The sequence below is a fragment of the Anomaloglossus baeobatrachus genome, chromosome 2 (genome assembly GCF_048569485.1).
Source record: "Anomaloglossus baeobatrachus isolate aAnoBae1 chromosome 2, aAnoBae1.hap1, whole genome shotgun sequence".
NCBI lineage: Eukaryota > Metazoa > Chordata > Amphibia > Anura > Aromobatidae > Anomaloglossus > Anomaloglossus baeobatrachus.
The window spans coordinates 97,490,495-97,515,187 of NC_134354.1; the positions used below are offsets into that span (position 1 = coordinate 97,490,495).

The 24,693-nt window shown below is 53.1% G+C and overlaps 1 protein-coding gene across 3 annotated transcripts in view; it reads right to left on the bottom strand.

Moving 5' to 3' along the window:
* The window catches only part of TTC19 (tetratricopeptide repeat domain 19), an 81,810-nt gene that overhangs the window by 15,774 nt on the left and 41,343 nt on the right, over positions 1 to 24,693 (bottom strand). For all 3 annotated transcript variants that reach the window (XM_075335207.1, XM_075335206.1, XM_075335205.1), the window contains one exon: positions 23,914 to 24,008. In XM_075335207.1, coding sequence (XP_075191322.1) covers positions 23,914 to 24,008 — 95 coding nt within the window. The remainder of the gene's footprint in view (positions 1 to 23,913; positions 24,009 to 24,693) is intronic.

A 24,693-nucleotide genomic window follows, 5' to 3' on the forward strand; every position in this document is an offset into this window, starting at 1 on the left:
GAGGCCCGCCGGCTGCCTGCGTGTCCGTGCTGGAGGCCCGCCGGCTGCCTGCGTGTCCGTGCTGGAGGCCCGCCGGCTGCCTGCGTGTCCGTGCTGGAGGCCCGCCGGCTGCCTGCGTGTCCGTGCTGGAGGCCCACCGGCTGCCTGCGTGTCCGTGCTGGAGGCCCGCCGGCTGCCTGCGTGTCCGTGCTGGAGGCCCGCCGGCTGCCTGCGTGTCCGTGCTGGAGGCCCGCCGGCTGCCTGCGTGTCCGTGCTGGAGGCCCGCCGGCTGCCTGCGTGTCCGTGCTGGAGGCCCGCCGGCTGCCTGCGTGTCCGTGCTGGAGGCCCGCCGGCTGCCTGCGTGTCCGTGCTGGAGGCCCGCCGGCTGCCTGCGTGTCCGTGCTGGAGGCCCGCCGGCTGCCTGCGTGTCCGTGCTGGAGGCCCGCCGGCTGCCTGCGTGTCCGTGCTGGAGGCCCGCCGGCTGCCTGCGTGTCCGTGCTGGAGGCCCGCCGGCTGCCTGCGTGTCCGTGCTGGAGGCCCGCCGGCTGCCTGCGTGTCCGTGCTGGAGGCCCGCCGGCTGCCTGCGTGTCCGTGCTGGAGGCCCGCCGGCTGCCTGCGTGTCCGTGCTGGAGGCCCGCCGGCTGCCTGCGTGTCCGTGCTGGAGGCCCGCCGGCTGCCTGCGTGTCCGTGCTGGAGGCCCGCCGGCTGCCTGCGTGTCCGTGCTGGAGGCCCGCCGGCTGCCTGCGTGTCCGTGCTGGAGGCCCGCCGGCTGCCTGCGTGTCCGTGCTGGAGGCCCGCCGGCTGCCTGCGTGTTTGTGCTGAATGGGTGTGGATGGGGAGTGGATATGGGCATGACTGTGAAATGGGTGTGGTTAGGGGGCGTGGCCTAAAAATTTGCCGCGACGCGCTACGCGCGCCGCAATCTTTGTCCATCTTTTCCTTCTTTAAAAGTTGGGAGGTATGGTATCTGTGATCGGCTGTGTGTATCTGTGATCGGCTGTGTGTGCCTGCGATCTGCTGTGTGTGATCTGCTGTGTATATCTGCGATCTGCTGTGTGTGTATCTGTGATCGGCTGTGTGTATCTGTGATCGGCTGTTTGTGCCTGCGATCTGCTGTGTGTGATCTGATGTGTATATCTGCGATCTGCTGTGTGTGTATCTGTGATCGGCTGTGTATATCTGTGATCGGCTGTGTGTGCCTGCGATCTGCTGTGTGTGTCTGCGATCGGATGTGTGTATTTGTGATGGCTGTGCGTGCCTGCGATCTTCCGTGTGTATCTGTGATCGGCTGTGTGTATCTGTGATCGGCTGTGTGTATCTGTGATCGGCTGTGTGTGCCTGCGATCTGCTGTGTGTGATCTGCTGTGTATATCTGCGATCTGCTGTGTGTGTATCTGTGATCGGCTGTGTGTATCTGTGATCGGCTGTTTGTGCCTGCGATCTGCTGTGTATATCTGCGATCTGCTGTGTGTGCCTGCGATCTGCTGTGTGTGTCTGCGATCGGATGTGTGTATTTGTGATGGCTGTGCGTGCCTGCGATCTGCTGTGTGTGATCTGCTGTGTGTGTATCTGTGATCGGCTGTGTGTGCCTGCGATCTGCTGTGTGTGATCTGTTGTGTATATCTGTGATCTGTTGTGTATATCTGTGATCTGCTGTGTGTGTGTGATCTGCTGTGTGTGTCTGCGATCTGCTGTGTGTGTCAGCTAGCAGCAGGGTAGGACTGCGTGCAGCACTGACCGGAGATCACAGGAGGACCTGGGAACTACGCAGACGTCCTGGTCTGGTGAGTATGAGTCTCCTGGGAAGTGGGGGGGGCCTGCTTTTTTGGGGGTTAAACTTACCCCCAACCGTGTTTCTCCAAGAATAAGACCTCCTCCAAAAATAAGCCCTAGCGCTTTTTTGGGGGGCAAAAAAAATATAACACAGTGTCTTATTTTTGGAAAAACACGGTATATAATTGGATCACTTTATTGTTGATTGAGGGTGAGATCTTAATTGGGGATTCCAGAATTTCCTCCGTCATACTCTTGTATGTGTGGGACTAGCAGCTCCCACTTACCCCTGACTGTCAGTGGCTGAGATTAATTTCCTATAGCTAGTAAGTAGGTGGACAGCGATGAGATCAGTCCTTTCCTATCAGAGGGAAAGAGGATATTAAAGTGGCTGTTGACATATCCCTCATATGTCATTGAGTAGCTGTTCTAAGCTGAAGATATCTGAAGAAGTGACATCTAGCAACACTAAATCGGGACTGGATTTAGTCGAAAGATAACAGAACATTTTGCTTGTGTATTTCACTGAGAGCTAAAGTGCCGTATGAGCTCCAAAATGTGGAAGAATTGTTTTGTAATATTGTACTATCAAAGTCAGTTTTTAATATCCTACATAGTTTGGTGTCATCAGCAAAGACTGACACTTTATTAATGACCTTGTGGATAGGATTGAGAGTAAAGAGATTAAAAGAAGGGAATTTTGTTACTTACCGTAAATTCCTTTTCTTCTAGCTCTTATTGGGAGACCCAGACGATTGGGGTATAGCTACTGCCCTCCGGAGGCCACACAAAGCACTACACCAAAAGTGCAAGGCCCCTCCCCTTCTGGCTATACCCCCCCGTGGTATCACGGGTACTCCAGTTTTAGTGCCAAAGCAAGAAGGAGGAAGCCAACAACTGGTTTAAACCAATTAACTCCGAGTAACATCGGAGAACTGAAAAACCGTTCAACATGAACAACATGTGTACCCGCAAACAGCAAAAACAATCCCGAAGGACAACAGGGCGGGTGCTGGGTCTCCCAATAAGAGCTAGAAGAAAAGGAATTTACGGTAAGTAACAAAATTCCCTTCTTCTTCAGCGCTCTATTGGGAGACCCAGACGATTGGGACGTCCAAAAGCTGTCCCTGGGTGGGTAAAGAAATACCTCATGTTAGAGCTGCAAAACAGCCCTCCCCTACGGGGATGTCACTGCCGCCTGCAGGACTCTTCTACCTAAGCTGGCATCCGCCGAAGCATAGGTATGCACCTGATAATGCTTGGTGAAAGTGTGCAGACTCGACCAGGTAGCTGCCTGACACACCTGTTGAGCCGAAGCCTGGTGCCGTAATGCCCAGGACGCACCCACGGCTCTGGTTGAGTGGGCTTTTAGCCCTGAAGGAACCGGAAGCCCAGCAGAACGGTAGGCCTCTATAATTGGTTCTTTGATCCATCGAGCCAAGGTGGCTTTAGAAGCCTGCAACCCCTTGCGCGGACCGGCGACAAGGACAAAAAGTGCATCGGAACGGCGCATGGGCGCCGTGCGGGAAATGTAGATCCTGAGTGCTCTCACCAGATCTAGCAAACGCAAGTCCTTTTCATACCGGTGAACCGGATGAGGATAAAAGGAAGGCAAGGATATATCCTGATTAAGATGAAACGAGGATACGACCTTAGGGAGAAACTCCGGAATGGGGCGCAGCACTACCTTGTCCTGGTGGAACACCAAGAAGGGAGCCTTGGATGACAGAGCTGCCAGCTCAGACACTCGCCGAAGCGATGTGATCGCAACAAGAAACGCCACTTTCTGTGACAGGCGAGAAAAAGAAACTTCTTTGAGAGGCTCGAAGGGCGGCTTCTGGAGAGCAACTAGTACTCTGTTCAGATCCCATGGATCTAACGGCCGCCTGTACGGGGGCACAATATGACAGACCCCCTGCAGGAACGTGCGCACCTTAGGAAGACGTGCTAGACGCTTCTGAAAAAACACGGATAGTGCCGAGACTTGCCCTTTAAGGGAGCTGAGCGACAAGCCCTTTTCCAACCCTGATTGCAGGAACGACAGAAAAGTGGGCAATGCAAATGGCCAGGGAGACACTCCCTGAGCAGAGCACCAGGTTAAGAAAATCTTCCACGTTCTGTGGTAGATCTTAGCACAAGTTGACTTCCTAGCTTGTCTCATTGTGGCTACCACTCCCTGGGATAAGCCTGTTGACGATAGGATCCAGGACTCAATGGCCACACAGTCAGGTTCAGGGCCGCAGAATTCTGATGGAAAAACGGCCCTTGAGACAGCAGGTCTGGACGGTCTGGAAGTGACCACGGTCGGCCGACCGTGAGATGCCACAGATCCGGATACCACGATCTCCTCGGCCAGTCTGGGGCGACGAGTATGATGCGGCTGCAATCGGATCTGATCTTGCGTAATACTCTGGGCAAGAGTGCCAGAGGCGGGAATACATATGGGAGGCGGAACTGCGACCAATCTTGCACCAAGGCGTCTGCCGCCAGAGCTCTTTGATCGCGCGACCGCGCCATGAATGCCGGGACCTTGTTGTTGTGCCGAGACGCCATTAGGTCGACGTCCGGCACCCCCCAGCGGCGACAGATTTCTTGAAACACGTCCGGGTGAAGGGACCATTCCCCTGCGTCCATACCCTGGCGACTGAGGAAGTCTGCTTCCCAGTTTTCTACGCCTGGGATGTGAACCGCGGAGATGGTGGATGCTGTGTCCTCCACCCAATTCAGAATGCGCCGGACTTCCTGAAAGGCTTGCCGGCTGCGCGTCCCTCCTTGGTGGTTGATGTATGCCACCGCTGTGGAGTTGTCCGACTGGATTCGGATCTGCTTTCCTTCCAGCCACTGTTGAAAGGCTAGTAGGGCAAGATACACTGCCCTGATTTCCAGAACATTGATCTGAAGGGTGGACTCTTGCGGAGTCCACGTCCCCTGAGCCCTGTGGTGTAGAAACACTGCTCCCCACCCCGACAGACTCGCATCTGTCGTGACCACTGCCCAGGATGGGGGCAGGAAGGATCTTCCCTGAGACAATGAGGTGGGAAGGAGCCACCATTGTAGAGAGTCCTTGGCCGTCTGGGAAAGAGAGACTTTCCTGTCTAGGGAAGTCGTCTTCCCGTCCCATTGGCGGAGAATGTCCCATTGAAGTGGACGCAGATGAAACTGCGCAAAGGGAACTGCTTCCATGGCTGCCACCATCTTCCCTAGGAAGTGCATGAGGCGCCGTAAGGGGTGCGACTGGCCCTGAAGGAGAGATTGCACCCCTGTCTGTAGGGACCGCTGCTTGTTTAGCGGAAGCTTCACTCTCGCTGCTCGAGTATGGAACTCCATGCCAAGATACGTTAGTGACTGTGTCGGTGACAGATTTGACTTTGGAAAGTTGATGATCCATCCAAAAGTCTGGAGAGTCTCCAGCGTAGCATGTAGACTGAGTTGGCATGCCTCTTGAGAGGGTGCCTTGACAAGTAGATCGTCTAGGTAAGGGATCACCGAGTGTCCCTGAGAGTGCAAGACTGCTACCACCGCCGCCATGACCTTGGTGAAGACCCGGGGGGCTGTCGCCAGACCGAATGGCAGAGCTACGAACTGAAGATGGTCGTCTCCTATCACAAAACGTAGAAAACGTTGATGTTCTGTAGCAATTGGCACGTGGAGATAAGCATCTTTGATGTCTATTGAGGCAAGGAAGTCTCCTTGAGACATTGAGGCAATGACAGAACGGAGGGTTTCCATCCGGAACCGTCTGGCGTGCACATGTTTGTTGAGCAGTTTTAGGTCCAGAACAGGACGGAACGAGCCGTCCTTTTTTGGCACCACAAAGAGATTGGAGTAAAACCCTCTCCCTTGTTCCTGAGACGGTACAGGAACCACTACTCCTTCCGCTCTTAGGGAGTCCACCGCCTGCCGCAGGACATCTACACGGTCTGGATGTGGGGAGGTTCTGAAGAACCGAGCTGGAGGACGAGAACTGAACTCGATTCTGTACCCGCGAGACAAAATGTCTGTCACCCACCGGTCTTTGACCTGTGACATCCAAGTGTCGTAAAAGCGGGAGAGCCTGCCCCCGACCGGAGATGCGGAGGGAGGGGACTGGAAGTCATGAGGTAGCCGCTTTGGAAGCGGTTCCTCCATTTGCTTTCTTGGGGCGTGAGTGAGCCCGCCAGGAATCTGAGTTTCTTTGCGTCCTCTGAGTCCCTTTGGACGAGGAGAATTGTGTTTTGCCCGAACCTCGAAAGGACTGAAACTTCTGCTGCCACTTTCTCTGCTGAGGTTTGCTTGATCTGGGCTGGGGTAAAGAGGAGTCTTTACCCTTGGACTGTTTAATGATGTCAGCCAATGGCTCGCCAAACAGTCTATCTCTAGATAAAGGCAAGCTGGTTAAACATTTTTTGGAACCAGCATCTGCTTTCCAGTCCTTTAACCACAATGCCCTGCGCAAAACTACCGAATTGGCAGACGCCATTGAGGTGCGGCTGGTAGATTCTAGGACCGCATTGATAGCGTAAGAGGCAAACGCAGACATCTGCGAGGTAAGGTGCGCCACTTGCGGCACCGCTGGATGTATGATAGCATCCACTCTTGCTAAACCAGCTGAAATAGCTTGGAGTGCCCATACGGCTGCGAATGCTGGAGCAAACGACGCGCCGATAGCTTCATAGACAGATTTTAACCAAAGGTCCATCTGTCTGTCATTGGCATCCTTAAGTGAAGCGCCATCCTCCACTGCAACTATGGATCTAGCTGCAAGCTTGGAAATCGGGGGGTCCACCTTTGGACACTGGGTCCAGCGCTTGACCACATCAGGGGGGAAAGGATAACGTGTATCCTTAGAACGTTTAGAGAAACGCTTTTCTGGATGAGCGTCGTGTTTCTGGATTGATTCTCTGAAGTCAGAGTGATCCAACAGAGCACTTAATTTACGCTTGGGATAGAGGAAACGAAACTTCTCCTGCTCTGCCGCTGCCTCTTCTGCTGAAGGGGCTGGGGGAGAAATATCTAACAGCCTATTGATGGCTGAGATAAGATCGTTTACCATGGCGTCCCCATCCGGGGTATCCAGATTGAGAGGGGTTCCAGGATTAGACTCCTGATCACTCTCTTCAGACACATCACAGGGAGACTGATTGCGCTGAGACCCTGAGCAGTGTGATGACGTTGAGGGTCTTTCCCAGCGAGCCCGCTTGGGGTGGCTGGGGCAATCATCTGAGTCATTATACTCATCCTGAGAAGCCGGGGACCCCCTTGCAGTCTGGATTAAATCCAACTGCGGAGGATTAGAGGACATAGACCTCGCCGTGTCCATAGACTGAGCCCCAGGCATGGATTGCAAAGTTTCCAGGATTTTTGCCATAGTCACAGACATATTATCCGCAAAAACTGCAAAGTCTGTCCCTGACACCGGGGCAGGACTTACAAGCGTCTCAGCCTGGGTCACTACCTCTCCGGACTCCGGCTGGCGAAGCAGCACCGGATCTGAGCATTGCACACAATGGGGGTCATTGGAGCCTGCTGGTAGAGCAGCCCCACATGCAGCACACGCAGTGCACACAGCCCTAGCCTTGGCAGCCTTGCGTCTTGTGGATGACATGTTGCTGCCTCCTCAGAGCGATCTGGGGTATTCAGCCAGGAAGCGACCTCACAGTGCAAGAAATCAATAAATATCTATGTCCAGTGACACAGTACACTAATACACAGTAAGGCACTAGAGGGGCCAGCTGAAAAGCCGCTTACCGCCCGCTTAAGAGCGGGTGTGTGGTCTCCCAAAGCCCCTCAGTCTAGGTCTCCCAGAGCCTTGCGTCCTTCCTCCAGCCAGACATGCATGTAATGGCTGCCGGCGTCCTGAGAGAGGAAGGGGGGCGGGCCCTGGGCGTTCCTGACCAAGAGCGGGAAGCCTGCTTCCCTCTGTGCCTAATGAGAGGGCTGGAGCATGTAAATCAGGCTCCAGCCCTCGTCGCTGCCGTGAAACAGCGTCTCTCCCCTACCCTGATTGACAGGGTGGGGGCGGGAACGATCGGAGCTGCCGGCGTCCTAGGCCCAAAAGCCGGGGACTAGAGTTATAAACGCCGCCGCCGTAAAAGCGCGGTCGGCGTATCCCCGGCGCACCACAAGTCACAGCAGCGCCGCCCGGTCCAGTGGGGGTCGGCGCTGCGTTCCCAGAACACAAAGTCCCCCAGATAACTGTAGGAACACCAGCTCAGTGTACGGTCCCCGGCGCACTACAACACCCAGCCAGCCCGGAGTGCGTCTGTGCCTGCCGGGGACACAGAGTACCTGTATGATGCAGGGCCCGGTCCCTGATGGTACTCCTGCTCGGCATCCACCAGGTGCTATGGGTCTGTGGATGGAGCCCGGCGTCAGAGCTTTGAGGCCGGCAGGATCCCACTTCCACAGAGCCCCCAAGGGGATGTGGAAGGAAAACAGCATGTGAGGCTCCAGCCCTGTACCAGCAATAGGTACCTCAACCTTACAACACCATCCAGGGGTGAGAAGGGAGCATGCTGGGGGCCCTATATGGGCTCTCTTTTCTTCCATCCGAAATAGTCAGCAGCTACTGCTGACTAAAATCTGTGGAGCTATGCATGGAATGTCTGACCTCCTTCGCACACAAAGCTAAAACAGGAGTACCCGTGATACCACGGGGGGGGTATAGCCAGAAGGGGAGGGGCCTTGCACTTTTGGTGTAGTGCTTTGTGTGGCCTCCGGAGGGCAGTAGCTATACCCCAATCGTCTGGGTCTCCCAATAGAGCGCTGAAGAAAGAATCAATCCTAGCACAGATTCCTGCGGTACCCCACTGTTGACTATAGCCCAATTACGTACCATTTATGATTACTCTTTGTTTCTTATCTTTTAGCCAATTCCTTACCCATTTGTTTATAGTTTCCCCTAGTCCAAGCTTCTGGAGCTTCATTATAAGACAGTTATGTGGCACAGTATCAAATGCCTTTGCAAAGTGTCATTATACTGTGCTCCGATCTTGGGATTGGATAACAGGTGTGGAGAACAGGGAGAGAGTGACCTCTCCATCTTCTCCGCTGCTGTCTGTGCGTATATATTGCACTGCACTTGGATGACATACAGGTGCAGTGCGATGTTCACACTCATCAATTGACTTGTTTGGGTTCGTGTGATGCAAGACTCTGCCAAACACAGCATGCCGTGATTCTTTTCTCATGCCGATATGGCATGAGAAAAAAAATAGCAGATGGACACTGCCCCATTGTATAACACTGGTGTGAGTGCAATCTGATGTTTTATCGGACTGCACTTGTCCATGTTAATAGCAAGTGGGAGCAAGGCGTAATAATGGTAAAGTACCCCACAAAGGTCTTACATAAACATATGATCTGCAAAATGAGAGCGATAAGAAAGTGAAGACAAAACTAAATAAATAGAAAAACATACTGGCCCACCAATAGCTCAAACAGCTTCTATTCCTTCCCCTGATGAACCAAAACCATGTATTTTCTAAATCAAAAGGACTAAAATGAAAAGTAGACAATTTCAAAATGTATTTTGGTGGCATTTTGACTTAGATATTTTTCTTTCTTTTGCAGCAGATACTTTTCTTCTGGGGTTTTTTTTTTGTTATTGTTAAACATATCCCCCTCACGCCATAAAAAGAAGGGAATTTTGTTTACTTACCGTAAATTCCTTTTCTTCTAGCTCCTATTGGGAGACCCAGACAATTGGGTGTATAGCTTCTGCCTCCGGAGGCCACACAAAGTATTACACTTAAAAAAGTGTAACCCCTCCCCTCTGCCTATACACCCTCCCGTGGATCACGGGCTCCTCAGTTTTGGTGCAAAAGCACGAAGGAGAAAACTTATAAATTGGTCTAGGGTAAATTCAATCCGAAGGATGTTCAGAGAACTGAAAACCATGAACCAAAAGAACAATTCAACATGAACAACATGTGTACACAAAAGAACAACAGCCCGAAGGGAACAGGGGCGGGTGCTGGGTCTCCCAATAGGAGCTAGAAGAAAAGGAATTTACGGTAAGTAAACAAAATTCCCTTCTTCTTTGTCGCTCCATTGGGAGACCCAGACAATTGGGACGTCCAAAAGCAGTCCCTGGGTGGGTAAAAGAATACCTCAATAAAAAGAGCCGCAACGGCCCCCTGTTACAGGTGGGCAACCGCCGCCTGAAGGACTCGCCTACCTAAACTGGCTTCTGCCGAAGCATAGGTATGCACTTGATAGTGTTTCGTGAAAGTGTGCAGACTAGACCACATAGCTGCCTGACACACCTGCTGAGCCGTAGCCCGGTGCCGCAATGCACAGGACGCACCCACGGCTCTGGTAGAATGGGCTTTCAGCCCTGAAGGAAGCGGAAGCCCAGAAGAACGGTAGGCTTCGAGAATCGGTTCCTTAATCCACCGAGCCAAGGTTGACTTGGAAGCCTGCGAACCCTTACGCTGGCCAGCGACAAGGACAAAGAGCGCATCTGAACGACGCAGGGGCGCCGTGCGAGACACATAGAACCGGAGTGCTCTCACTAGATCCAAAGAGTGCAAATCCTTTTCACATTGGTGAATTGGATTAGGGCAAAATGAAGGCAAGGAGATATCTTGATTGAGATGAAAAGGAGATACCACCTTAGGGAGAAAATCCGGGACCGGAAGCAGAACCCCCTTATCCTGGTGAAACACCAGGAAGGGGGCTTTGCATGACAGCGCTGCAAGCTCAGACACTCTCCGGAGTGATGTAACTGCCACTAGAAAGGCCACCTTCTGCGAAAGACGTGATAAAGAGACATCCCGCAGCGGCTCGAAAGGTGGTTTCTGAAGAGCCGTTAGCACCCTGTTAAGATCCCAGGGTTCCAGCGGATGTTTGTAAGGTGGGACTATGTGGCAAACTCCCTGCGGGAACGTGCGGACCTGCGGAAGCCTGGCTAGGCGCTTTTGAAAAAATACGGAGAGCGCCGATACTTGGCCCTTGAGAGAGCCGAGTGACAACCCCTTGTCCATTCCGGATTGAAGGAATGAAAGAAAAGTGGGTAAGGCAAACGGCCATGGAGGAAAACCGTTATCAGAGCACCAGGCTAAGAAGATTTGCCAAGACCTGTAATAGATCTTGGCGGACGTAGGCTTCCTGGCCTGTCTCATGGTGGCAATGACATCCTGAGATAACCCTGAAGACGCTAGGAGCCAGGACTCAATGGCCACACAGTCAGGTTGAGGGCCACAGAATTCAGATGGAAAAACGCGCCTTGTGACAGCAAGTCTGGGCGGTCTGGAAGCGCCCATGGTTGTCCCACCGTGAGATGCCACAGATCCGGGTACCACGACCGCCTCGGCCAATCTGGAGCGACGAGAATGGCGCGACGGCAGTCGGATCTGATCTTGCGTAACACTCTGGGCAGCATCGCCAGAGGAGGAAACACGTAAGGCAGTCGAAACTGCGACCAATCCTGAACTAACGCATCCGCCGCCAGAGCTCTGTGATCCAGAGACCGAGCCATGAATGCCGGGACTTTGTTGTTGTGCCGTGACGCCATGAGATCGACGTCCGGCGTTCCCCAGCGGCGACAGATCTCTCGAAACACTTCTGGGTGTAGAGACCATTCCCCCGCATCCATGCCCTGACGACTGAGAAAATCTGCTTCCCAGTTTTCTACGCCCGGGATGTGAACTGCAGAGATGGTGGAGGCTGTGGCTTCCACCCACTGCAGAATCTGCCGGACTTCCTGGAAGGCTTGACGACTGCGAGTGCCGCCTTGGTGGTTGATGTATGCGACGGCAGTGGCGTTGTCCGACTGGATACGGATCTGCCTGCCCTCCAGCCACCGATGGAAAGCCAATAGGGCTAGATACACTGCCCTTATCTCCAGAACATTGATCTGAAGGGAAGACTCTATCGGAGTCCAGGTTCCCTGAGCCCTGTGGTGGAGAAAAACCGCTCCCCACACTGACAGGCTCGCGTCCGTGGTGACCACAGCCCAGGTTGGGGGTAGGAAGGATTTTCCCTGCGATAGAGAATTGGGAAGGAGCCACCACTGAAGAGACGTCTTGGTTGCAAGGGAAAGAGAGACTTTCCTGTCGAGGGAAGCCGACCTCCTGCTTCCACTGCCTCCATCGCTGCCACCATCTTCCCCAGGAAGTGCATGAGGCGCCTTAAGGGGTGTGACTGACCCCGAAGAAGAGATTGCACCCCTGCCTGCAGAGAAAGCTGTTTGTCCCGCGGTAGCTTGACTACCGCTGACAGTGTATGAAACTCCATCCCGAGGTAAGTCAGTGATTGGGTCGGTGTCAACTTGGATTTCGGGAAGTTGATGATCCACCCGAACTGCTGGAGAGTCGCCAGAGCGACGGTAAGGCTGTGTTGACACGCCACCCGAGAAGGGGCCCTGACTAGGAGATCGTCTAAGTAGGGAATCACCGAGTGGCCCTGAGAGTGTAGGACCGCCACAACGGATGCCATGACTTTGGTGAAAACCCGTGGGGCTGTCGCCAGGCCGAAAGGCAATGCCACGAACTGAAGGTGTTCGTCCCCGATGGCGAAACGCAAGAAGCGTTGATGCTCGGGTGCGATCGGCACGTGGAGATAAGCATCCTTGATGTCGATCGATGCTAGGAAGTCTCCTTGTGACATCGAGGCGATGACCGAGCAGAGAGATTCCATCCGAAACAGTCTGGTTCTCACATGTCTGTTGAGTAGTTTGAGGTCCAGAACGGGACGGAATGATCCGTCCTTTTTTGGCACCACGAACAAGTTGGAGTAAAAGCCGCGACCACGTTCCTGAAGGGGAACGGGGATCACAACTCCTTCTGTCTTCAGAGCGTCCACTGCCTGAAAAAGTGCGTCGGCCTGAGCGGGGGGCGGAGAGGTTCTGAAGAAACGAGCCGTAGGTCGGGAGCTGAACTCTATCCTGTAACCGTGAGACAGAATGTCTCTCACCCATCGGTCTTGAACATGTGGCCACCAGGCGTCGCCAAAGCGGGAGAGCCTACCACCGACCGAGGATGCGGCTAGGGAATGCCGAGAGTCATGAGGAGGCCGCCTTGGAGGCAGTGCCTCCTGCGGCCTTTTGGGGGCGTGACTTGGACCGCCACGCATAGGAGTTCCTCTGGCCTTTCTGCGGCCTGCTGGACGAAGAGGATTGGGGCTTGGCGGAGGGACGAAAGGACCGAAACCTCGATTGTATTTTTCGTTGCTGAGGTCTCTTAGGTTTGGATTGGGGTAAGGAGGAGTCCTTTCCCTTGGATTCCTTAATAATCTCATCCAATCGTTCGCCAAACAAGCGGTCGCCAGAAAACGGCAAACCGGTTAAGAACCTCTTGGAGGCCGAGTCTGCCTTCCATTCGCGCAGCCACATGGCCCTGCGGACTGCCACAGAGTTAGCGGATGCCACAGCTGTACGGCCAGCAGAGTCTAGGACTGCGTTCATGGCGTAGGAAGAAAAAGCCGACGCTTGAGAAGTCAAAGACGCAACTTGCGGAGCAGAATTACGTGTGACAGCATTAATCTCAGCCAGACAAGCCGAGATAGCTTGGAGTGCCCACACGGCTGCAAAAGCCGGGGCAAAAGACGCGCCCGTGGCCTCATAGATGGACTTCACCAGAAGCTCTATCTGCCGGTCAGTGGCATCCTTTAGCGATGAGCCATCTGCAACCGATACCACAGATCTAGCCGCCAATCTAGAGACTGCAGGATCCACCTTGGGACACTGAGCCCAACCCTTAACGACCTCGGAGGGGAAGGGGTAACGCGTGTCAGTGAGGCGCTTAGTAAAGCGCTTGTCCGGAACCGTTCTGGGCTTCTGGACAGCATCTCTGAAGTTAGAGTGATCGAAAAACGCACTACGTGTACGTTTGGGGAACCTAAACTGGTGTTTCTCCTGCTGAGACGCCGACTCCTCTACAGTAGGAGGCGGGGGAGAGAGATCCAACACCTGATTGATGGACGAGATAAGATCATTCACTAAGGCGTCCCCTTCAGGTGTATCAAGGTTAAGGGCGACGTCAGAGCCCTGAGCTGCGACGTCCGCCTCGTCCTCCAGAGAGTCCTCAAGCTGGGAACCCGAGCAGCGTGAAGAAGTCGGGGAAGATTCCCAGCGAGCCCGCTTAGCCTGTCTAGGACTGTGGTCCGGGCAGGAGTCCTCCACGTGAGACCTAGGGCCCAACCTGGGAGCGCGCTGCGGCGCAGACCGAGAGGGGCCTGGAGGCGACGATCCAACAGGGGCCGGGGCCTGTGTAAGGACCGGTCTGGACTGCAAAGCTTCTAGCAGCTTGACAGACCACTTGAACATAGACTGAGCCATGGATTGTGAAAGTGACTCAGAGAGTTTCTCAGCAAAAGAGGCAAATTCTGTCCCTGCCGCCTGGACAGGGGGAGCAGGGGGGTCTACATGAGCCGAGGGGCCCACTAGTGACCGAGGCTCCGGCTGAGCAAGCGAAGCAGGTGTCGAGCATTGCTCACAGTGAGGGTAGGTGGAACCCGCAGGTAACATAGCCGCACAAGAGGTACCGTCCGCAAAAAAACCCTGTGCCTTAACAGCTTTGCTCCTTGTGGACGACATGCTGTTGTCTCCTAGGAGAATGATCACTGAGGGTATATGGGCAAAAAAAGGGTATACAGCCCGACCGAACAGAATATATATATATAAATACGTATCTATTCCGGTACCCTAGGGGGACCAGCACCGGGTGACCGGTGTGGCTTACCGACCGCTAAAAAGCGGAGTGTGTGTCCTCCAGATTCCCTGCCTTAGGTCCCCCGGAGCTGCAGAGCTCTTCACTGAGAATCCTCCACCGGCAGAATGCCAAAAAAAATGGCTGCCGGAGCTCTCAGGGGAGGAGTGGAGCCGTGGGCGGCGCCAGGAAAGTGCGGGAATCTGGGGTCCCCACAGTGATCAGTGAGGGGGGAGGAAACATGCAGGATGGTCCGGCCCTCACATCCGACGTCAGGTCGGCTGTCCCGCCCTTACCCCTGACAGGCAGGCCCGGGGGCGGGATTTTCGCGACTAGGCCGCAATGAAGCCGGGGACTAAATTTGAGACCGCGCCCGACAAGCAGGCACGGTCGGTGCGGAAGTCCGCCGGCCTTCTCAATTCAGCAGCTGCCGCAGCGTCCGGGAAGAAGGTGCGCTCCCTGCACAGTCCACTATGGGGACACAGAGTACCTTAGAGTTGCAGGGCCCGGTCCCTGAGGTTGAATAGACTCCGGTACGGCAGATTCCCACAGGGGCTGCGGAGGGAGCACGGTCCCAGTAAATGGATGACCGCTCAGGATCCCACTTCTCCCAGAGCCGCTAAGGGATGGTGAAGGAGACGGCATGAGGCTCCGGCCTTTGTACCCACAATGGGTACCTCAACCTTAACAACACCGCCGACGTAGTGGGGTGAGAAGGGAACATGCCGGGGGCCCCGTGGGGGCCCTCTTTTCTTCCAACCGACATAACTAATATGAGAATGCATGAGTGGATGTGTGCCTCCTTCCACACAAAGCATAAAACTGAGGAGCCCGTGATCCACGGGAGGGTGTATAGGCAGAGGGGAGGGGTTACACTTTTTTAAGTGTAATACTTTGTGTGGCCTCCGGAGGCAGAAGCTATACACCCCAATTGTCTGGGTCTCCCAATGGAGCGACAAAGAAAATATTGTATAAAAGTGACAAAAATTAAGCACTAAGTAACAAAAAAAATGTAAAGATTCTTTAAATAACAAGTAAAAAAAAAAATCTCTCTAAACCCCGTAAACAGGAGGGCTTGGAATGGACGGAGCACTATGAATTTTGGAAAAGTTGAAATAAATTGTGGTCACAATGTCACTTTCGCAGGGCTCCTATAGAGCAAAAACTCTCCACAAGTAACCCCAGTTTGGAAACTAGACCCCTCAAGGATTTTATTCAGGGGTATAGTTAGCATTTTGAATCCACAGGTACTTTGCAAAACTGTTGCTGTATCAGCAAATTTCTCACTTTTAGGCTGTGTGCCCACAACCCGGCGACACGGCGTCTAGGACACAGTGTCAGCCTTCCTGCAGAGATTAAAGTGTGTCCATAGGAGAACGCAGCTGCCCATGCCCAATCCTGGTTAGGGCCGCTGCATACTTTAACTCTATTCTCCCCGCGGAGAACACTCTCATCTCCGCAGCACACAATTGATATACTGCGGCTCAGGAAGCCACACCGATGGTCAGTTTATACTACAGAGAAAAGAAGCACAGTGGGCATGGGATTTCTAGAAATCCTTCCACTGCGCTTGTACTGCACATCACAGCATTATGGACGCAGCGAAAACACTCTGCGTCCAAAATGCTGCAAATCCTGATCATTGGCACACAGCCTAAAAAGCTAGGATGGATGGATAGACAGACAGAGGTAAAACACATATATAATGTCCCACCCCCTACATATTCTAAGCTGGCACCCTTTAGTGCCTTTCATGTTACACTAAAGTGTGTTTAGCCTTGTATTTAGCCAAAAAACAAATAGTTTAAAAAAACAACGTAGGATCACCCCCCTTTTTTGATAGCCACCTGGGGTAAAGCAGACAGCTGCAGCCCACAGCTGGCAGTTTTATCTTGGCTGGTAATCAAAACAGAGCGCAAATAATAAAAAAAGAGAATTTTGTTTACTTACCGTAAATTCTTTTTCTTATAGTTCCGTATTGGGAGACCCAGACCATGGGTGTTTAGCTTCTGCCTCCGGAGGACACACAAAGTACTACACTCAAAAGTGTAGCTCCTCCCTCTGAGCTTATACACCCCCTCGAGAACCAGATCTAGCCAGTTTAGTGCAAAAGCTGAAGGAGAATAGCCACCCACAAGTAAAAACAGAGCAAGAACCGGAACAACCAGAGACTCTGTCCACGACAACAGCCGGTGATAACACGCGGAACAAGAAACTGCCAACAGGCAACAGGGAGGGTGCTGGGTCTCCCAATACGGAACTATAAGAAAAAGAATTTACGGTAAGTAAACAAAATTCTCTTTTTCTTTATTGTTCCTATGGGAGACCCAGACATTGGGACGTCTCAAAGCATTCCATGGGTGGGAATAAACAAAAAAACTAAGAAGTAGGCGGAGCCTAACTTCACAAATGGGCGACAGCCGCCTGAAGGATGCGTCTGCCCAAGCTCGCATCTGCCGAAGCATGAGCATGCACTTGGTAGTGCTTTGAAAAGGTATGCAGGCTAGTCCAAGTGGCAGCCTGACAGACTTGCTGAGCCGTAGCCTGGTGCCTGAAAGCCCAAGAGGCACCGACAGCTCTGGTCGAGTGTGCCTTGATCCCCGGCGGGGGAGGCACCTGAGAACACTGGTAGGCATCCGAAATGGTCGACCTAATCCAACGGGCTAAGGTCGGCTTAGAAGCAGAGAGGCCCTTACGCCGACCTGTGGTTAGCACAAAAAGAGAGGTGCACCGCCTAAGAGCAACGGTGCGAGACACATAGATCCGGAGAGCACGCACCAGATCCAGAGTATGCAACGCTTTTTCAAAGCGATGAACTGGAGCCGGACAAAAGGAAGGTAGGGTAATGTCCTGGTTAAGGTGGAAAGGAGAAACCACCTTAGGGAGAAAGTCCGGAGTCGGACGGAGAACCACCTTGTCTTGATGAAAAACCAAAAAAGGTGACTCCGAAGAGAGCGCAAATCAGAGACTCTCCTGAGGGAAGTTATGGCCACTAGAAAGACCACTTTCTGTGAAAGACGAAACAAAGAAACCTCCCTAAGAGGCTCAAAGGGGGGTTTCTGCAAAACCGTGAGAACCAAATTGAGGTCCCAGGGATCCAAGGGCCGCCGGTAAGGTGGAATGATGTGAGACGCGCCCTGCATGAAGGTGCGGACCTGAGCCAGCCGGGCGATACGCCGCTGGAACAGCACTGACAGAGCCGAGACTTGTCCCTTGAGAGAGTTGAGGGACAGTCCCAGCTGCAGACCGGTCTGTAGAAAGGACAGAAGGGTCGGCAAGGAAAAAGGCCAAGGAGGATGGCCGGAAGAGCGACACCAGGACAGGAAAATTTTCCAAGTCCTGTGATAGATCTTGGCAGAGGAAGACTTACGGGCCCGAGTCATAGTGGAGATGACTTCAGGGGGGATACCAGAAGCCGTCAAGATCCAGGACTCAAGAGCCACGCCGTCAATCTGAGAGCCGCAGAATTCTGGCGGAAAAACGGACCTTGTGAGAGAAGGTCTGGACGGTCCGGAAGATGCCACGGCACCTCTACGGACAGATGGAGCAGGTCTGGGTACCAAGCTCGCCTGGGCCAGTCCGGAGCAATGAGGATGACTCGACGGCCCTCCATTCTGATCTTGCGCAGAACTCTGGGCAAGAGAGCTAGAGGGGGAAACACGTAGGACAGACGAAACTGGGACCAATCTTGAACCAGAGCGTCCGCGGCGAATGCCTGAGGATCGTGGGAGCGAGCCACGTAAACCGGAACCTTGTTGTTGTGACGGGATGCCATTAGGTCCACGTCCGGAGTGCCCCACTTGCGGCAGATTGACTGAAACACTGCCGGATGCAGGGACCACTCGCCACTGTCCACTGTTTGACGGCTGAGATAATCTGCCTCCCAGTTTTCCACGCCTGGGATGTGGACTGCGGATATGGTGGACTTGGAGTCCTCCGTCCATTGAAGGATGCGTTGTACCTCCAACATTGCCAGGCGGCTGCGTGTCCCGCCTTGGTGATTGATGTAGGCAACCGCTGTCGCGTTGTCTGACTGAACTCGGATGTGCTTGCCCGCCAATAGGCGGTGAAAAGCTAGGAGAACCAGAAGCACGGCTCTGGTTTCCAGCACATTGATCGAGAGGGCTGACTCGGATGGAGTCCAAGTGCCCTGTGCTCGGTGGTGGAGACATACCGCTCCCCAGCCGGATAGACTGGCATCCGTGGTGAGGATCACCCAGGACGGGGCCAGGAAGGAGCGTCCCTGAGACAGAGAGAGGGGCCGAAGCCACCACTGAAGAGAGCTCCTGGTCTGTGGCGACAGAGCCACTAACCTGTGCAAGGAGGAAGGCCGCTTGTCCCAACAGCGGAGAATGTCCAGCTGCAATGGACGCAGATGGAACTGGGCAAAGGGAACAGCCTCCATTGACGCCACCATCTGACCCAGCACCTGCATCAGGTGCCTGATGGAATAACGGCGGGGCCTCAGCAGAGAGCGCACCGCCAGTTGGAGGGACTGCTGTTTGATTAAGGGCAACTTCACAAGTGCCGGCAGAGTCTCGAACTGCATCCCTAGGTACGTGAGCCTCTGGGTCGGAGTCAGAGTGGATTTGGGCAGATTGACAAGCCACCCGAATTGGGCTAGAGTGGCGAGAGTGAGCGAGACACTCCGCTGACAGTCTGCGCTGGATGAAGCTTTGACTAGAAGATCGTCCAGGTAAGGAATCACTGCCAACCCCTGGAGGTGCAGAACCGCAACCACTGCTGCCATGACCTTGGTGAATACCCGAGGGGCCGTGGCTAACCCGAAGGGAAGAGCCACGAATTGGAAATGTCCCTCTCCAATTGCAAAACGTAGCCAACGCTGGTGTGAAACTGCAATTGGCACATGGAGATAGGCATCTCTGATGTCGATGGATGCCAGGAAATTCCCTTGGGTCATTGAGGCAATGACTGACCGCAGAGACTCCATGCGAAAATGCCGCACCTGAACATGCTTGTTGAGAAGCTTGAGATCCAGGATGGGCCGGAAGGAACCGTCCTTTTTGGGGACTAGGAAGAGATTTGAGTAGAAACCTCTGAACCGTTCCCGGGCGGGAACCGGTACAATTACTCCGTTGGCCTGCAAGGATGCCACGGCCTGAGAGAAGGCGGCGGCCTTGGAGCAGGGGGGAGTTGACCGAAAAAATCTGTCTGGTGGGTTGGAAGAGAATTCTATCCTGTAGCCGTGGGAGATGATATCCCGCACCCACTGATCGGAGACGCGTTGAAACCACGCGTCGCCAAAGTGGGAGAGCCTGCCACCGACTAAGGATGTTGCTGGCGCGGACAGATAGTCAAGAGGAGGCTGCCTTAGTGGCAGCAGCTCCTGCGGTCTTCTGTGGACGCGCTTTTGTGCGCCAGTTGGATTTTTGGTCCTTGGCTGAGTTAGTGGATGAGGCCGAGGGCTTAGAAGACGACCAGTTGGAGGAACGAAAGGAACGAAACCTCGACTGGTTCCTACCCTGGACAGGTTTCCTGGTTTTGGTTTGTGGCATGGAAGTACTCTTCCCGCCAGTAGCTTCCTTAATAATTTCATCCAGCTGTTCACCGAACAGCCTGGACCCAGCAAAAGGGAGTCCAGCAAGGTACTTCTTTGAAGAAGCATCTGCCTTCCACTCTCGAAGCCACAAGATCCTGCGGATAGCGAGGGAATTAGCCGAAGCCACCGCAGTGCGGTGAGAAGCCTCCAGCATGGCAGACATGGCATAGGATGAAAAAGCTGAAGCTTGGGAAGTTAAGGTAACCATTTCGGGCATAGATTCCCTGGCGAGGGAATGCATCTCCTCTAGAGAAGCAGAGATGGCTTTGAGAGCCCACACTGCTGCAAAAGTTGGGGAGAACGAGGCCCCTGCCGCCTCATATACAGATTCGGCCAGAAGGTCAACCTGGCGGTCAGTGGAATCCTTAAGAGAGGTGCCATCAGCCACTGATACAACGGTCCGGGCTGAGAGTCTAGACACTGGGGGGTCTACCTTTGGTGAATGAGCCCACTCCTTGACCACCTCAGGTGGAAAGGGAAAACGGTCATCAGAACCACGCTTTGGGAAGCGTTTGTCAGGACAGGCCCTAGGCTTGGTCACAGCGGCCTGAAAACTGGAGTGGTTAAAGAACACACTCTTTGTCCTCTTAGGCGAGGTGAACTGGTGCTTTTCTGCCAGAGAGGGTTGCTCCTCTGATACTGGCGGATTGAGATCCAGTACAGAATTAATGGACGCAATCAAATCACTAACATCTGAGTCACTTTCGGACAGATCAATGGGGCACATGGAGTTAGCCTCCGAGCCCCCTATAAAGGCATCCTCCTCGTCCCGCGAGTCAGCTTCTGAAACAGAGCCGCGGGACGAGGAAGGAGAGGGAGCCCTGCGTCTCCTCTTAGGAGGACGGGGTCTGGGACCAGATGATGAATCCTCTGTGAGCTCCGGTCCTGAGAGAGCCCTAGCAGCAGAGGCACCCTGTGAAGGGGGCTGATGCATGTTCAGCAAAGTCCTGGACAGCTGTCCCATGGAGTCGGCAAAAGACTGGGAGATAGACCTAGATAAGGATTCTACCCAAGCCGGGGGTTCAGCCACAGGAGCCGGAGCAGCCGGAGAGACCACTGGGGGTGCGATTCCAGGCTGAGGCATCGTCAGGTTAGAGCAGGCATCACAATGTGGATAGATGCTCGGTTCAAGCAGTAGGAGCTTACATGCAGTGCATACTGAATACAGCTTAGGAGCCTTGCTCCTCGTGTGAGACATGCTGCTGGAGTGGGGGCTCTGCCAGAATGACCCCCAGAGAGTATATACAGAGGTTCACAACCAGAGGTTGTGGCTTACCAGACCGCTGGAGCGGTGTTGTGTGCCCTCCAGATCCCAAAGCCCGGACCCCCAAGCACCTCAGCAGGGATGCTGCAGACCAGTGCTGATCGCAGGACAAAACGCTGAGAAAATGGCCGCCGGAGCGAAGAGAGGGGGCGGGACTTACTCTGGGAGCGGGATCTGGAGGGCCATAGAGACTTACAGGGGAGGAGACATGTACCCAGTGAGGAGTGTCCCTCCCCTGTGCAGAACGGCCGCTGGGCGGAGCCGCGCTGTCCCTCTGCATGAATGACATGCGAGGGCAGTGAAACCGAAAGTAGGCCTCCTTTGAGCAGGCACCATCGGCGCGGTTCTCGGGCGACAGCCAGAGAACCCGCCGGAAATGTCACAAAACTCACTCAGCACACTCTCCCACAACAATAAAGTACAGGGACCCCCAATATATAAACGTCTCAGGTACTTAGCTTGCTGAGACGCAGGGTTCCAAGTCCCTGGGGATGAGTGCTCCGGTCCAGCAGGATCCTGAAGGGCTGCGGATGGAGACCGGTCTCCTGCCAAGCATGGAGAACCGTGCTGGCTCCCACTTCAAGCCAGAGCCCAGGAGGGATGGTGAAGGAGCACGGCATGTAAGGCTCCAGCCTTGGAATCAACCTTAACAGCACCGCCGACACAGTGGGGTGAGAAGGGACATGCCGGGGGTCCAGGCTTGGACCCGCTTTTCTTCAAACTCTTTCCAAAAATCAAAAATCAGATGAGAATGCATGTGTGGATGTATGCCTCCTGAACACAAAGCGATAAACTGGCTAGATCTGGTTCTCCAGGGGGTGTATAAGCTCAGAGGGAGGAGCTACACTTTTGAGTGTAGTACTTTGTGTGTCCTCCGGAGGCAGAAGCTATACACCCAATGTCTGGGTCTCCCATAGGAACGATAAAGAAAAAACAAAAAAACAAACGTGTGGTCCCTCCCCAAATTAGATTACTAGCCAATGTAAAGTAGACAGCCAGGGTCTGGTATTCTCAGGAGAGAAGGGCCATGGTCATTTGGCCCTTCCCATCCTAAAAATAGCAGGCCTCAGCCGCCCCAGAAGTGGCGCATCCATTAGATGCGCCAACCCTGGCACTTCGCCCTGGCTCATCCCATTGCTCTGGTGCAATGGCAAATGGGGTAATATAAAGGGTTTATACCAGCTGTAATGTCACCTGGAATAAAGCACAGGGGGTTTGTAATATCAAGGCGTCTATCCCAACATTACGAACCCAGTCAGTAATAAAAAAAAAAATTAAAAGGCGACAAAAAAAATGTATTTGAAAAAAACCCTCACCAACACATTGTCTCTTTCACCAATTTATTGAAAAGAAAAAAAAATCTGGTCTGGGGTAATCCATTCTGGAGGTCTCACGACGACTCTACCTTCCAGAATATGGGGGGCATGCTCAATGAACGTATCCATATTTTCTGGAAATGCAGCACTACATGTGAGAAGTGTAGATGCAGTGACCTGAGTGAGAATACTGCAGCCACACTGCCCGGGTCCAACTGAAGGCAGAGTGACCTGCAATAACCTCATTCCAGAATATGGGGGGCACGCTCAGGGAACGCATCCCCCATGTTCTGGAAGTGCCGAACTCCGTGTGAGCAGTGTGGATGCAGTAATCTGAGTGAGAATGCTGCAGCCACACTCTCCGGGTCCACAGCACGGCAGTGTGAGCTGCACTAACCTCAGTATTATTATGCGCAGTGAGCTGGCTGACAGACAGTGCTCTGCGCATGCGGCCGACATTTTTTTCTGAAGACAAGGAGAAGGAGGCTGGGGATCCACGCTGCAGCAGGTACCGAGGGAACCGGGGGATACCGTGGGTGAAATAGCTGGACCTAGGGAGGACTTTTCTGCCTTATTTGACATGTCAGATGAAGCAAAAATCAGGAGGAGAAAGACACGTGCAGCAAGTGCGCCACTATTGCAACCGCCATCTTAGTAGAGGGGGAGGGGGATAGGGACCAGGGATGGGGGGCACTTTGGCCACATCGGGGGACCGGAGGAGGAGATTTATCTCCCATCTGACATGTTTCATAATGCCAGGTGGAAGATAAATCATTTTTTACCGGTGCTTCCATTTTCTGCAACGTGATCACACTTATACGGCGAATATTGGTGATCAAGTGACCGGAGTCCGGGAAAAAAACGGCTCGAATTGTCATCTCCAGAGTCTCAGCTACCCCCGATTTTCCGACGCTGGGGGGCGCTATTTACTTTTTTCTTGTCGCCGTTTTAAAATGGCGATATAGAATTAGTACCCTTTCCTGCAGCCGTTTTAATCCGTACGGCTGTCGTAAAGGGGTTAAAGTGAATGGTCACCCCAAAAATCATTAAAAAAGTGGTCTAAATTCTGTGCTAGTTAATTTCTTTAAATATCTGTACAGCAATCTGAAGTGCATCCTTTTATAGGCCAGTATGAACAAGATCATTAGCCCCCTTTTCTCTCAGGCTTTGTATCTAGAAAAAAAAAAGCTTGCACTACTATAAATAGGCAGTATATTAAAAATTAATTGGAACAACATTTTGGACCTAAAAAAACTCTATTAAAAGATGAATATTCACTTTAAACAACTGAATTATTGTATACACAAGTAAAAGTGCCTCTTTATCAATGAAGCTAAAACTATAAGAAGTGGTTCTGATGACAGGTTTGTAGACTAAATCTATTTATTTTACCTGTCAGGATCTCCTCAGACAATTCTTTTTCTTTCTCAATTTTTTCATCCAGACTCAAGATGCAGAACTGGAATCCTGCTATCGCCAAATCATTCCTAGAGAACATAAATCAATGAGTGAGGATGAGTGTAAAGTGAACCGTGAATCCTGCAGGTTACTACAGGCTACTGCGCTCCTTCACGATAACCGTGCAGTGTACGCAGGCTGACAATTACACAATCAACAAGCAAACGGCACATTCATTGGGGGAAATGATCTTTAAGGTGCTAAAGGGAAGCTATCATTAAAATATTACCTATTGTTTATCAGGTTTTTGTGTTACAAGTATTTTTTTAAATCACAATTTTAATTACAAAACAAAATTAGTAATCTTGAAATTTTCACTAGGGCTAATTCAGACTCTAAAGGGCCATTTACACGCTGCGACATCGCTAACGATTTATCCTCGGGGTCACGGTGTTTGCGCGTCGTTAGAGACATCGCAGCGTGACATGTACGAGCGACCTTCAATGATCGCAAAAACGGTAAAAATCGTTTATTTTGGAGAGGTCGTTCATTTACCAAAAATCGTTGTATGTGCAGTAACGAGGTTGTTCGTCGTTCCTGCGGCAGTACACCTCGCTGTGTGTGACACCGCAGGAACGACGACCAACTCCGTACCTGCGACCGCCGGCAATGAGGAAGGAAGGAGGTGGGCGGGATTTTCGGCCCGCTCATCTCCGCCCCTCCGCTTCTATTGGACGGCGTTCAGTGACGCTGCTGTGACGTCGCTGTGACGCC